The sequence below is a fragment of the Nicotiana sylvestris genome, chromosome 6 (assembly GCF_000393655.2).
Source record: "Nicotiana sylvestris chromosome 6, ASM39365v2, whole genome shotgun sequence".
NCBI lineage: Eukaryota > Viridiplantae > Streptophyta > Magnoliopsida > Solanales > Solanaceae > Nicotiana > Nicotiana sylvestris.
In genome coordinates, this window is record NC_091062.1 from 163,955,282 (window position 1) to 163,970,556 (window position 15,275).

At 34.8% G+C, this 15,275-nt stretch overlaps 3 protein-coding genes across 5 annotated transcripts; 2 read left to right on the forward strand and 1 right to left on the reverse strand.

Moving 5' to 3' along the window:
* Window positions 1-470: 470 nt before the first annotated feature.
* LOC138871606 (uncharacterized) lies at window positions 471-1,453 on the reverse strand. Its single transcript, XM_070149491.1, has 3 exons — window positions 1,079-1,453; window positions 771-992; window positions 471-578 (listed from the first exon to the last, which is right to left on the reverse strand). Exons 1-3 carry the CDS (start codon window positions 1,451-1,453, stop codon window positions 471-473), a joined length of 705 nt encoding a protein of 234 aa, XP_070005592.1.
* A 4,143-nt stretch (window positions 1,454-5,596) lies between these two features.
* On the forward strand, window positions 5,597-10,209 carry LOC104229936 (calcineurin B-like protein 1). 3 transcript variants are annotated; one of them, XM_009782667.2, is made up of 9 exons: window positions 5,597-5,777; window positions 6,040-6,182; window positions 6,978-7,060; window positions 7,784-7,843; window positions 8,113-8,221; window positions 8,332-8,384; window positions 9,345-9,425; window positions 9,698-9,810; window positions 9,900-10,209. In XM_009782667.2, the coding sequence occupies exons 2-9, from the start codon at window positions 6,104-6,106 to the stop codon at window positions 9,961-9,963; spliced, it is 642 nt and encodes a 213-aa protein (XP_009780969.1). In that variant the 5' UTR covers window positions 5,597-5,777; window positions 6,040-6,103; the 3' UTR covers window positions 9,964-10,209. The 3 variants fall into 3 exon arrangements, with proteins under 3 accessions (XP_009780969.1, XP_009780970.1, NP_001305046.1); XM_009782668.2 differs by having other exon boundaries at window positions 5,644-5,777; window positions 6,045-6,182; NM_001318117.1 differs by lacking the exon at window positions 5,597-5,777 and having other exon boundaries at window positions 6,104-6,182; window positions 9,900-9,963.
* A 552-nt stretch (window positions 10,210-10,761) lies between these two features.
* Window positions 10,762-11,971, forward strand: LOC104229935 (peroxidase 41-like). The gene has a single exon (XM_009782665.2). It carries the CDS (start codon window positions 10,841-10,843, stop codon window positions 11,816-11,818), a length of 978 nt encoding a protein of 325 aa, XP_009780967.1. The 5' UTR covers window positions 10,762-10,840; the 3' UTR covers window positions 11,819-11,971.
* The last annotated feature ends 3,304 nt before the right edge of the window (window positions 11,972-15,275 follow it).

Consider the following 15,275-nt stretch of genomic DNA (forward strand, 5'->3'; position numbering starts at 1 on the left):
AGATCCTGAAACACACAACATTTAGGAAAGAAAGTAACACTGCATTTGAGATCCTCAGTCACCTTAGAAACTGACATGAGATTGAACTTAAAGGCTGGTACACATAACACATCTTTTAGTATATCATCTCCAGTGAGCTGACACTCTCCCATATGAGAAATTGGTGTTGAATCTCCAATAGGTAATTGCACGTGCCCTGAGTTTCCTATTGAAGTTTTATTTTTCAGCAAATTTTTGTCACCAGTCATGTGATTAGTAGCCGGTATCTACTATCCATTTGCAAGTTCTAAGTTCTCACATAATGCTACATTACCACAAAAATATTTACCTGCCATATTAGCATTTGCTCCTGCAGTAGAACCTTTGCTCAGCAACTGCAGCAACTGATTACACTGCTCCTTGGTGAAAAAGTGAGTTGATTCGACACTACTGTTTGGCTGAAATGTGTTCACAGTTGGTGAGACTGTCATTCATTGTTGTCCAACTGCATCAATCATGACTGCATTTGCTTTTTTCTTTTGCTTGAAATCAGATGGATATCCAATTATCTTGTAACAATTCTCCTTTAAGTGCCATGTCTTGTTACAAAATTCACATTTCATCAATTTATAACATTCATTTCTAGTGTGGCCTTTCAAATGACAGAAATAACATTCTAAACTATAGTTCCTCCTTGATCTAGTTGTAGAATGTGCAGTAAATAGGGCAGTAGGATCATTATATCCATAGCTACCACCAATAATCAATTTCCTGCTTTCTTCCTAGACCACCATAGCATAAGCCTTGTCTATGGATGGCAAAGTTGGCATCAACAAAATCTGGCTCCTTGCTTGATCAAAGCTATAATTCAATCTCATCAAAAGTTGCAGCAATCGTTGATACTCCAATTGATCAATATACTTAGTAGCTGATGGAGGCGGTGGCAATATCGAATCATATTCTGCCCAGAGATCCTTTAACTTGGTAAAATAGGTCGATACTGATGAAATTTCCTATGTTAAGGTAAATATTTCCATGCGCAAGTAATACAGCCTCGATGCGTTTCTTTGTCGAATCCCTCCTTGAAAGCAGCCCATACCTTTTGTGCATTCGAAGAAAACAATACTCCTATTACTAAATCCCTGCTCACATTGCTCATAAGCCATGAGGTCACGATTGCATTGCACCGATCCCACTGACTTCCCAAACTTGGACCAAAATCTTCCTTAGATGTCGATCCATCAACCAAACACAATTTATTCTTACCTAACAGTGCTACCTTCATCACACGGCTCCAAAGAGAGCAATTTTTCATACCTGTCAAAATGAGTCCCACCGGCATGGATCCTAGACCATTAGAGGCATGCATGTAAAGAGGATGATTGTGATCCAAAGCAATTGAGCTAGGTATTGCTCCAATGCTCGTATTATCTCCATTATTCTTGTTTTCAGTCAAATTCTCAGAAATTGCCATTGAAAAATTGCAAAATTAGGGTCCAAAGCTTCTAAACTTGAGTAGATTCTCTCGAACTGTCTTTAATTCCGCGAAGAAATTCCCTAGAATTACTCGATTAATGTGGCTCTGATACCATGATGAATTTATCAATCACATGCAGCTAAGAAGAAGAAACTAGAGAAGAAGAATCGAGAGAGAATTTTAGAGAAGAGCAATGCTCTGTTTGCTGCTATACAAAATGAACAAGAAGAAGCTTCTACAGTGTTTCAACTAACTCACTAACCACTTAATGACATCTGTCATCCATTAACTAATCTACTAACTAATACACTAACTATAGTTAACTCAACTAACTGTAATTAAGCAATTATCGTTAACCTATATCCTTTATAGTAAAGTAAGGAAACATTGATGAAAAAAAGTAAACATGATGTTACTTTCTTCAGTACTGAAATTAGACCACAAATCCAAAAAGAAACTAGGAGGTGCGGAAAAGGTAATTTTCTTCCTTCATTCATGGGGCTTTGGACAACATTAAACCTTAAACTTTAAGCCTTGTGTAACTACAGTATAACGTTATACAAGATGATATAAAGTAGTATGATATATGAACACCACATAAATAATAGCAAATTTTAAAAAGGTATATTTAACAGTTTTCCCACTCCTTAAGCTAGCTGGAGCCTGTATGTATATAATATTATTCATTAATTAATTCCACTACTACCACACTAGTTCAATATATTTGAATTAGGGACCAATTCCCAAAAAAAATTGTCCACACCCGAAAATTTACATCACATTTACGAATGCACAACATGTGCTATTTAAATACGTATTATTACTAAACTAGTTAAATTGTCCGTTATTCGTGCGGAAAGATAATAATGTATTACAAAGTGATTTTTTAAAACAGAAAGAGATAGTAGTAGTACAATAGAAATTAAATCCAAAAAAATCATCACATAACTTTTAGTAGTCTAAAAATCAAAGTAAAGTAAGCCTTTGAATGGTGTTAAATATTGTTCATAAATAATATTAATTACTATAATAATCTATTTATTAGTGACTACATTTAGAGCCAAATATTGTTCATGAGTAATTACATTTCATTTACATAGGCATTAAGCTTATTCTTATAGAACTTGTCAAAAAAAAAATTATTACCGTCCTTTTTTTCGATAATAAATAATTTAGTGTAATAGAGATGTCATATTTTCACTTAATCAAATCAAACTTTGAGATCGTATAAAAGTGAGTCAACTTTTGTTTGCGTCAAACCTCATTTTCACTTGGTTATTGCCAACCCAGTGAATATATGTAATCTTCTCATAGCCACGACATTAAATAATAGAGTTACAACCACATATTAGTTATTTCTCTGTTACAAAATATTCAATGATATACTCATAGTTGGTTTTTTTCTTTCAAGTAATTGACTTTCTTTGAGACAACTAAAGAAGAAAGGCAACACCCTAAAACTTCTATAAAGAGGCTACAATTCGCTGCATTTTACAAATAAAATTTAAAATATGGAAGGGAAAACTTTTGTTAGTATCTCTTAAGAAATTTGCATTTGATTGCACAAAAAGTTAGTGTCAACCGGTTCTACAATTGGGAGTTTTAGAAAAATGCCCAACTTTTTTTTCAGTCTCAATTACACATTTTCGATAATTTCTCTCTTTCTTCCGGGGCAAACAAAGTTGTCTTGTTTCTCCATTTAGGGAGGATCCGTTGAAACCAAACTCAACCCGGAAAAAGTACCTTTATTAGAGAAAGGCTAGTTGGTGAGGGAAGAAATGTGGCTAGAAAAGCCATCGACCATAACTATGTTTCGACTGAATATCTGATTTGATTCACTTCACTTCACATCTTGCATGAATTGCTGCATATCTCTATTGGTGCCATATATATAAGTCAGGTAATTGTCGGAGACTTTAATATTCCTCTTCCAAGTTAAGGAATATTAAAGGTGCAATTTTTTTTTTATTAATTAACATTAAATTCAGTTACATTAGCAACCTTTCTTAAAGATGTAATTGTTGCATTTTCTAATAGAGCAATACTTTTTAGAAGTTGCATAAAAAGAAAAAGGCAAAATTCTAAGAAAAAAGATAAATAGAGAAGCTGCCACATGAGAATGCCATATAAGGTAACTTATTGTCCAACTTTATATAGATACTAGTGAATTTATTCGCGCTTCGCGCATCAATTAAAAAACCTAAATAGTCTCACTTTAATGAATATTTTGAATTTTAAATCCGAATAGATAATATTTCAAGTTTCAAACTATTTTATCAGTAATACTTAAGTTTATATTTTGCTCTAATATCAATCAGAAGTTACATGAATTTGAGGGAAACATTGATCTCTTTATATGTAGATCGCTAACGAATTCTAAGAAAGTTCTTTACTTGTATAGTATTTAACTTTTTCCTTCCATTCGTGAGTTTACTTTAATGCTTTCATAAGTTTTTATTATTTAAAAAATCTAAAAAGTGAGGTGATGTCTTGGTAGCTCTTCTGAACACCATACTGATTGGCCTGTCTATAATTGACAGTATATATAAGAGTATTACTTCCAAGAAGAGTAAAGCAGCGAAAAATAAAACAATCCATAACCTTGAAATATTAAAAAAACTTTCAAAAGCACATCAGGGTTAATTAAGCTTGCTACCTCATTTTCAATGTCAAATAAATAGTGCTCCCTAATTTATAATTCCATAATCTTAGCTTGCCAAAACTTTTGAGCAATACCCATAAAAGCGATAATGTAAAGACATTAAAATAAGTGATTGGAGCTTCACATTTCTGGTGGACAACCATGTTTTTCACTCCATTCCTTCTAGAAAGAGAAAACTCTTGCATTATTCATTTATGACCAAATTTATGTGGAAACTGGTCACTGCACAATCCTACTAATGGAATTACCAAAAAGGTATAATGAAATAAATTTAAACATATCATAAATTTAATTTGATATAGAAAGGAACAAAAGTTACAAAGTTTAACTTTTGGGATTCTTAAAATAATTAAGGTAAAAGAAAAAGTATATATACGAAAAATAAAACAAAAAGATACTTTTAGGAAAATGAAAGAAGAAGGAATTAATTAGAAATAAAAAAATAGAAAGAAATAATGATAATACCAATTTTTTTTCCTGTTACCTCTACTTCATTCTTCTTCCCAAGCCTGTCAACAACTTCTTCCCTTCTCAAATCATAAAACAAATCCTTCCTTAAAGATATTGTTTTCAATCAATACCTAGAATTGTATTGATTACAAATGTTATATTGTATTTCATGAAATTCTACATCAACGATCTCTTAGCAGTAAAAAGTAAAATGCTCGATAGTAAAAATCATGATACCTTTCTTAGTTCCTTGCAAACTCACTTGGGCACAAAATTTCTTAACTTGGAGGCATCGAAATCCAGGGCTATAAAAGTTTGTGGACCTTTTGAATCTACACAATGTAGTTATCGACTCATAAACATGCGAATGAAGAATATATATTGAAAAAAATTGTGAGTCACCATTATAATATGTTCAAAGTGAATATGAAACAAAAGCGAGTTCTTACCAACATTAATTTAATGACGAAGATGGAGTAGAATCCTTATGGAGGCAATAAGATGATTGCTTGAGGATATTCTCTATATATAAGATACCCTTCCCCTTTAAAACTGGAGAAACTGAAAGGCCAAAGGTTTTATGAGTTTGGCAAAAGTTTGAAACGAGACCTTTCTCCCTCTTTCCTCATTATTATGGAGATACAGTTACAACTTACAAGACTAATTTTTTAATTTAATAATTAGTTATTGTATTAAAATGAGAGAAGAAAACCCAAAAAAATGAGATAAAAGATAAATGCATTTCCTGGCATGTGAAACCTGCCACGTCACTTGTTTATTCCCAATATTATTATATATATAAATATAGATATAAATTAAAATTACAAAAAAATTCTCACCTCAATCTATTCTCACGCTTAACCATAATACAATGGACAAACTTAATTAGTAGTAGTATTTTTTTTTCCTATGAATCGAATAGTTTTTTTGTAACTTAGTCCAGTCTTTCTAGAAACAAAAAAATAGAATATTCCTTTTTGTCTAGCGCTAACAACCCTCAAATTCCACGATCTAGAAACCGCGTGCGCATCACCCTCCCTACTGCTTTTTGTTTTGCCCCTCATTTTCTCCAATTTGGCTACCTTCAATTCAAAAACTTCATAGCCATTGATATTTACATCATATACCCATAAATCCCCTGCTTTTTGAGCTGCTATATAACTAGCTCCTTCTCAAACTTTTTTGTTTGTCTGTTCAGTGGATCGATCGGTATGTTCCTCAATTTCCCCTTTCTTATACTACTTGATGTTTGCACTTTAAGAATACGTAATTTGGTAGAGGATTCATGTTCTACACTGTCAATATAATGTCCGGTTGTAGCTTGGTACTTTCTCATTTTTTTTAGGTTATGAATGTGCACGTATTATAGACAGTTGTGCTTAATTGGCTTTAAGTACTACAATATTTTCCTCTCCCTTGAATTTGCGCCATGTAATTGCATGGATAAGATGGTTTCAATGATATATTGTAGTGAAGCTGGTTGCTCGGTACTAGTCTAGTCGTGTTCTTCCTCGTTTGTCGTCCTTCTTCAGTAGATGGGCTGTTTCCAGTCTACAGCAAAAAAGCAGTTCCCTGGACACGAAGATCCTGTAGTCCTTGCATCTCAAACAGCCTGTGAGTTATTTATTGATCTTTCTTCAATTGTGATTTTAATGTGTGCATCTGATTTGATACAATTTGAGCTTGCCTCTGAATTCTGGAAAAAGTGAATGCAAGTCAAAAGCAATGACCTTTGATTCTGATTTTCTTTCCATTTTTAAGGTGCTGAATCCATGTTTATGGCTGGTATTATGAAGGTAGCCTCTTCGTGTGAGATGAGGTGCTTCTTATCTTAAAATGTGAAAATATAGCTTGAGGACGTCTTTTATTCAGCAAGATGAGATTTGCATATCAAAATCTTAACTGTGATGACATGGAAATGGATAGAAGAAAATAAATGATTGAGAAGTTCCTGGAAACATGAATAATAATTTGGAGTGAGAATTTAGTTAGAACTTTGAAAACAATGAAACAAAATTTTCATCATCCAATGATTGGTTAAAATGAAACTATTATTTTTGAGTTATGTTAAAAATTAGTAGCGTCGAAAGGTACCTAGGCTTGCAACATGTTGGTGCTGACCTGTACCCATTGGGTTCTTTGAATTACTCTTACAATATGTTCGATCTATTAATTGTTTTAAGTGCCCTAAGCTGGACAAGTAAGACATTGGTCTCATGTAGTTACAAACTTCAGGTCTAGTCATTTGGTTATCCCATAGGTTGTCGCAGAATAATTTTAGTTGTTTATCTATTCCCACTCAAACCCCAGAACGCTGTTGTTATTTTTTCCTACTACCCAAAACCTCCTTTTGCATGTCCTTGCTTAGTTGCTTATGTGTTTTCCTCTTTGTTAATTCCCCTTTTGCAGTTAGTGTAAGCGAAGTTGAGGCATTGTTTGAGCTGTTCAAGAATATTAGCGGTTCGGTAGTTGATGATGGGCTAATTAGCAAGGTAGTCTTCCCTTAATGCCCAAACATACTCCTACTGGCTCTCAATGTGGGGTTGTGACTTCCTGCTGCATCATTCCAGATGGATGTTGTATGAGTTACTTCAATACTAGACTAAGTTCTGTGTGTTTCATCATCCAGCCGGGCATCTTTATTAGTTAACTTTTTCTCCTTTTGACCTTCAATTGAAGTTAGAAGGTAGTGTTATGGACTACTTTACTTGAGCGATGGAAAGGGATGGAAAAGAGTAATCTTACTAGATGTATCTTGAATCATGGCATTTGGTAGGCGTGGGAAAAACTTTCCTTGTCGCAGCTACAACAGTAATCATAATTGTCTTTTTCTGATGGTTACTCTATCATGAGATGACAAGTTAATTTTGCGAGAGTGAAAAGGTTATTTCCAGGAGATATTTGGTGGAGTTTGCTCTTTCACGTAAACTGCACTGCCATAGATAGTCGAAGCTACGCATTGCAGAGAATGACATGGCTTCATTTGCAATTCTGTTACTGTATCAATTTGATGAAGTTTATTGTCTTTGGAGACTATATCTCATCCTTGCATCTCTTTTCCTTTTTTGTTTCTAATAACGACACAGAATATCAAATTGTTTTGTGGTAAACAAATTCTGCTGAAACTTTTGAAGATGTATTATAGGATAATATTTTTCCCCTTATAAGTACTTGTTTTAGTGCTTATGCTTGTGAAAATCACGTTGGAGGTGCAGGAAGAATTTCAGTTGGCTTTATTCAAGAACAGAAAGAAAGAAAACCTTTTTGCAAATCGGGTATGATTACTTCTTTGATGGAGTACGTTGGTTTTTTCCTCTTTGATATAGTGCTGGTTCTAGCTGGCAGTTTGAGCATGCTTTTAAGAATTGCTTAAAGTAAAATTAGCATTCAGGTTATAGCTTAATATGCTGTATCAACAAACGCCTATGATGTTTCATCAAGATGTGGATTAAGCTAAGCTGATATAAATTTGCATGTAAAAGCTCAGAACTGTTTTTAATGGGATATGATATATTAATTTGCCTCTTGAAATTTCTGCATGCAGATTTTTGATCTCTTTGATGTAAAGCAAAAAGGAGTTATCGATTTTGGTGATTTTGTTAGGGCACTAAAAGTTTTCCACCCAAATGCCTCACAAGAAGAGAAGATCAATTGTGAGTGAAATAAAAGATAAATATTACTGTTTAGTTCTTTTATGTTTCAAATAAATGCTTAACTGGCACCCAAATAGTCACATTGAAACTTCATCATTCTGCCATTGCAGTTTCATTTAGGCTTTATGATTTGGATGGCACGGGGTTCATCGAGCGGCAAGAGGTATGCTATTCTAGTTTGTCTGTATTCACGCTGTGTTGCAAATCATCTAGAAGCATCTTGTAATTTTTAGCTTGTTGCAAGTTGGAGCTTGTCACATTCTTAAAAGATACATAAATAAGAAAACAAAAAAAGAAATGAGTTTTATTGTCTTTTGAACAAATTAAGATTCCTTTCCTCTTACTGTGTTTGTGGAGAGTGATAAGTGTTGCCAAATTTTGCGGCTATTGTTAGTTGAAAAGCGATAAGTGTTGATTGTTTATTTTCAACTCTTTTTGCTTAAGACGGGCCAACCTAAGTATACTTGGAGGGAAGAAGTCTGAATGTGTCTTTTACCCTGTCTGTCTCATTGGTCCATGATCATTAGGAAGGTGTTTGGATTGGCTTTTAAGCTGGTCAAAACAACTTTTAAGCTCTTTTTAGCTATATTTAGTGTTTGACAAAGTCAAAAAGTGCTTAAAATAACTAAAAAAACTGTTTAAAACAAGCCAAAAGCAATAAGCTGGGCAACTCCAACTTATTGCTTTTTGGCTTAAAAGCTATTTCTGCTAAAAGGCCACTTTTTTTAAGCCAATCCAAACGGGCTCTAGGTCAGAGACAAAAGTTGAACCTTATATTCTTTCTTGATGTTTAAGACCGTGCACTTCTCACTCTGCTGCTGTTATCTACTAGTTGTTCTTCTCTTCCTTTAAGTTATAACAGCTTCTACGGAAGACTTAGAGACTGGCATTTTCCAGGCATTTATTGCACTTCAAGTCACTTATTGGCTGTGTACTCTTTGCTTACTGTAACCACCCCCTTACTCAAGTTCTTAGCCATCTTGGAATTTGGAGGAAGCAGTCATTTGATATTTGCTTACTTTCACCTTCCGAGTTCAAAGCAGTGTCTGATGAATGGTTATACAGAGATGAAATCACATTTACCTCATGTTTTAATTTTTAGTATTATCTGTGATTTTGGCAGGTAAAGCAAATGTTAATTGCAATTCTATGCGAGTCTGAGATGAAGTTGGCCGACGAGATCGTTGAGATAATACTGGATAAGGTAATTTACTGATGATAGCCAATATAAGTTTCCATCATCCTAGTCCATAAAGTTGGTACCTCTGCCCTTCTGTTTGATAAGATAAAGTGAACCAATGCGTTCAGTTTGCATTTTGTATCACTTTAATATGTCATTGGATCCTTGCCTCTCAACCAAGAATAGCATATTGGAACTAGCCATAACAAAATCTTTCACCTTGCTGGACATTTGCACAACTAATAGTCGTGTCTGGTGGAACTTTAGTAACTAGTCAATGTTATTTCAATGTGCAGACATTTTTGGAGGCAGATTCAAATCAGGACGGAAAGATTGACAACTCTGAGTGGCACAATTTTGTGGGCCGAAATCCTTCATTATTGAAAATAATGACCCTTTCATATCTGAGGTATCATGTTTGTTATTGGATATGTGGTGAACATAAATATATTCGATGGAGGACATTGTCTGATGAGAATTTTCTTTTCTTTGATGCAGGGATATAACTACTACTTTTCCAAGTTTTGTATTTCATTCTGAAGTTGATGAGATGGCTACCTAACTAAGAAATGTTGTTCAGACCGATTCTTTTTCTCCCTATTCTGGTAATTTATTGACGCACCTAAGTTTGTTGGGGGACTTGGAGCCTTTTCAGAATATAGAAAAACCAAGGGTGATTAAAATGGAACAGTAGTAAATGGATCAAGAGGTAAGTAGCCTTCCATTGTAAAGTGATTTCGTTGGCAATATTCTGCCGTTTAATTACAGTGAGCAGGATATACAGTGCTATTACATTTCCAACTGTTTATCTGTTTTGTGTTGGTGGTAAATTTTGCATAGCATCCTTTCAATTATATCAAAAATCAATGTCAACCAAGTGTCTGGCCTAGCGGTTTATGAGCAAAGAAAATGATTTAGTTAAACTTTTTCCTATTTGCCTACATTTTGGTGGGCAAGTTACTAGATACTTGTGAGAAAATGCAGGTATACTCTGTAAAAGAGTCAAGATGCAATCAAAATGTTTTCACGGACAAGCGTGTGATATCACCAAAATAGAATAAAAATGTATGCACCTTTAAAAACTGGTTTAAGTTTAAATAAAATGAAACAAAAGGTATTACACCATTCAAATCAAGTGGCCGAGGGCACGTCTTCCTGGGCGTCACGCATCGCGTAAAAAAAAAAAAAAAAAAAAAATGTGGCCAACCGCATTTCATGTTCAGCTGAAATCCAGCCATGGAAAATTATCAGCACAGAATCCCATGAATGAAAATGGAGTCGTCCTTTCCCTAAGACCTCTCTTTACCACAACATTCCCCATTCTTCTCCACTTTCACCTTCTTTCTTCTTCTTAGCATTCTTTACTTTTCTCGTATCAAGTTGGTCCAGCTTTTCTCTCCCCCTTTTGAGAGGGAGCAGTTTTTTTTTTTCAATCAACCATGGCTTTGCCATGGATTCTCCTCCACTTGTTTTTATCATTTACTTCCATTCCATTCACCCAATCAACCCTCACTTTGGACTACTATGCCAAAACATGTCCTAAATTTGATGAAATTGTTAGGGATGTTGTCCTCCAAAAGCAACAGCAGTTCCCTGTCACCGCGGCTGCTACCCTACGTCTCTTTTTCCATGACTGTGTTGTGGATGGTTGTGATGCCTCTGTCCTTATCAAGCCAACAGCCTTCACCAAAGCCGAGCTCGAGCATGACATCAACCACTCCCTTGCAGGTGATGGTTTCGATCTCATTTCACGTATCAAGACCGGCCTTGAGCTTGCATGCCCTGGCACTGTATCTTGTGCAGATATTCTTGCCACAACTACAAGGAATCTTGTTGTTATGACTGGTGGACCTCACTATAAAGTACCTCTAGGCCGAAAAGACAGCCTTGTTTCCCAAGCTTCAAGTGTAGAAGGAAAATTACCCCGTGCAAATGAAACAATAGATCAAATGATCAAAAAATTCCAAGGTCTAGGTTTCAACATCCAAGAAATGGTTGCATTAGTTGGAGGTGGACATACTATTGGCTTTGTTCATTGCAAGGAGTTTGCTAATCGAATTTTTGGCACTCCTGACCCAACAATGAATCCCAAATTGGCAGAAAGATTGAGAGGAATGTGCGCGAATTATACGACTAACACTGATATGGCAGCCTTCCTAGATGTGATAACCCCTGGCACTTTTGATAACATGTTTTTCAAGAATTTGATGAAGGGTTTAGGAGTTGTTGGTTCTGATCAATTGCTTTTGAGTGATCCAAGGACAAGGCCATTTGTTGAGAAATATGCAAATGATAGCCAGGTTTTCTCTATAGATTTTGCTCATGCCATGGAGAAGCTTAATATTTATCAAGTTAAAATTGGCAATGAAGGAGAGGTGAGGAGGAGATGTGATGCAGTTAATACTGCTCAGATGTGAAAAAAGACAAGACAAAGGATATATTATGAGTTCTTGATTGGGTTTGAATCAACATAACCTGATGATAATGATGTTGATGGGCATATGTTTTTGTATATGATAATCAAAGATAATTGAATACTTATTAAAGATCAACTGAGATTATTTGATAAGATATTTCTTGAAAATTTTCCAGGATATTGAGTAAGGGGATGACATCCTTGCTTTCCGGTTGAAAATCTGGTCAATTGTTTTGTTCAAGTGAAAAACATATTGCGACAACTAAACTAGAACTCATTTAAGAAATATAATTAAAGTTTAACACCTCTTATCGCACTCATTTTTTTGGGTGAGCGAGGTAGACAATAAGTATGCAAATACGATAGCTCGTCAATTAGACTACGATAGCTCGTCAATTAGACTACGATTAAATTTAGAAAATTATAGTTGAACGCATAATATAATCAGAAACTTCGATAAACATAGAGGCCTGTCAGATCACATATCAAAGTAAAACGCTTAAAATTACAAACGACGGAAATCTCAAAATCATAACTTTAAAAACTATAGTCCAAGTGGCTTCTCCTTAATTTTCTGTGGTGAAACTTGCGTCTCCATTCAGCCATCAACTGCCTCTTCTTTTGGCCGGCAACCGAGAATAAACTTATCATTATTAAAGACACGTTTCGCAGCATGTATTTGAAAAGTCTCGATAGGAGTAGCAGGGGTGAGATTTAAGAGCTTAACAGTCATGAAATATTCATGGTATCCGGTCAGTTGTGTGTTCACTTTCTCAATCTTCAACAACCTGTACTTAAAAACATTGCATTCTTTCTCATTATATATTCCTGAATAGCACGGTTAGCAAGTTCAGACAGTAGTTCAGCCTCTTCATTGAACTCCGGGTATGGTACTATTCCAGCCAGGCTAGACATACCGGGATAGTCATAAATATAAAAACCATTGCTTTGCTCAATCTGGCTGTAGTAACTGGACCAAATAGGGGGCGATGCTCCAGCAAAGCGCCGTCGGGCAAAAGCTCCTCATCGCTGTCGTTCGCATAATCGTAATTCGGGTTGTGTTTAAACATTGAGACGTATCAACATCCTCCTGAACGTATTTGCCTACTCTCCACAAATCTTCCTAATGCAGGTGATGCGGCCATTATGCTCCACCTTAACACAACTAAGGGTCCAAGGTTACTACTAACACTTAGTTGGTTGGTGCATGATTAGCCTCTTATATAGAATAGAAGAAAACCAAAGACAAGGATGCGGTCGAAACCTACAGAGAATCCTAATTAAACTCAATTAAGGTTCAATGATGTCAAATTGATCCCACTCCCAAGGGAATTGTGATTACATCGTCGGTTACGAATATGTTTATATTTTCTTATCATGTTTGTTTTCCTATCTTTTATGGAAATGACTACGTATTATTGGTATAATAACTAGTTTTAGGTACGCACAAATATCAATAATATAACTAACTTCTTAAGAATAACATAAATAATATTCAAAACAGTTTTGCGTTAAAATAAAACTTAACAGAAATTTGCGAGTTCTTACAAATACTAAATGTTAATCACGTCACGTCTGGTTTATAGATCCACTTTAGTAATTTTTCCTCCGATTTGTTTCAGTATTTACTTGTTGTAAAACAATATTTTGGAGTAGTCTTTCTTTTTGTAGTGTTTGTGCAAATTATAGTTTTAAGTCATGCGCTTTGCTTGTGTACCTATATTAATGATTATATAATTAAAAAAATATTTCTTGTTCGCCAGCCAATAAATTTATTTTCTTTCTTCAAGTATTCAAAAGTTTTTGGGTAGCTTCTTTCATTAAGTTTTTTTTTTTTTTTTAATGTTTGATGTGAATAATATAACATCTCCAATAGAATGAAATTTAAGCTTTTTTTTGGGAAAATGCATAAGTACTCCTGACTTATACTCGGATTTTCAACTACACACTTTTTCTTTGCGGGAATCCTATTACCCCCTAAACTTATTTTAAATGTAATTATTTGAACCCTTAACGCTGACAACCAAACTCTTGGCAAGTGGTGAGCTACACACGCCCCCACATGTATTTTAATACTTTTTTTATTCTTTCTTCTTTTTCTTATCCTTTTTTATTATTTCTTATTATTCTCATTTTTTTTGGTTATTTCATTCTCTTTCTTTTTGTTTCTGTTACAGGCGGCACAAAATGGTGGTTGTCGGAATTTCACGAACACCATTTTTTCCGGCGACAGATTTTTATCCCGATCTAAGTATGTTTTGTTTTATATATATATAAATTTTTCTTGAAAGTGTAATTTATGTGTGGGGGGAAGAGCAAAAGAAATAAAAACGAATATAAGCTGAGTGTATTTTGCTTTGCTTATCAATAGATCTTTTTGAGAGTTTAATTTGTGTGTGAAAAGAAAAAATGGAAGAAAAACGGTTAGACAAAGTCGCCGGTGAATCAATATCTGCCGGAATTAGAGAAGAAACGAAAAAAGTAAAAGAAAAAAACAAAGAAAAAGGAAAAGGAAAAAATAAAGTAAGAAAAAATGGTAAAAAAGAATAAAAAATAATTTGAAAATCGTTTTTTCTTGCTTCTCACTCTCCTTTGGGAGAGTGAAATACACACACTCTGCCACGTCAGCGTTAAGGATGCAAATAATTCCATTTAAAATAAGTTTAGGGGGATAATAGGATTCTCGCAAAGAAAAAGTGTGTAGTTGAAAATCCGGGTATAGGTCAGGGAGGTACTTATGCATTTTCCTTTTTTTTCATGAGTTTATGTTATTAATTTGATGCATTGTGCATATAAATGCTAATGTGCATTAAACCTTTATCAATTCTGTCACGACCCGGATTTCCCCACCCTCATGAGTCGTGATGGCACCTACTAGTGAAAGCTAGGCAAGCCGACCATTTAAACAAATTACCTTTTTCCCATTTTAATTCTTTAACAATGTAAATCAACTGTTTATAAACAACGAAAATTTAAAACAAGCGGAAGAAACAATTAAACCATTTAAATAATTCCAACATGATTTCTTAATCAAAACTACCCAAGACTGGTGTCACAACTCCTTAGGCGGTCTAAGAATTCTACAAACAAGGTCCGAAAAATAAATGCAATACTGTTTCTGAATTACATAAGTGAAACAGGAAGAAAAGATAGAGAGAGACGCCAGGGCCTGCAGGACTACCTTCGATCTCCGTATGGACTGAAGGCAACCACCCAAGCTAAGGTCCGAATGCTGCTGCTCCGGGATCTGCACACAGTGCAGAGTGTAGTATCAACACAACCGACCCCATGTGCTGGTAAATGCCTAGACTAACTTCGGCAAAGTAGTGACGAGGCTAGGACCAGACTACCAAACAAACCTGTGCAGTTAAAGCATATATACGTAGCAAGTAATAAAAAAGAAAACTAGAAGTTAAAGATGGGAACAGAACATATTGTGGGGGATATCATTTACCAAC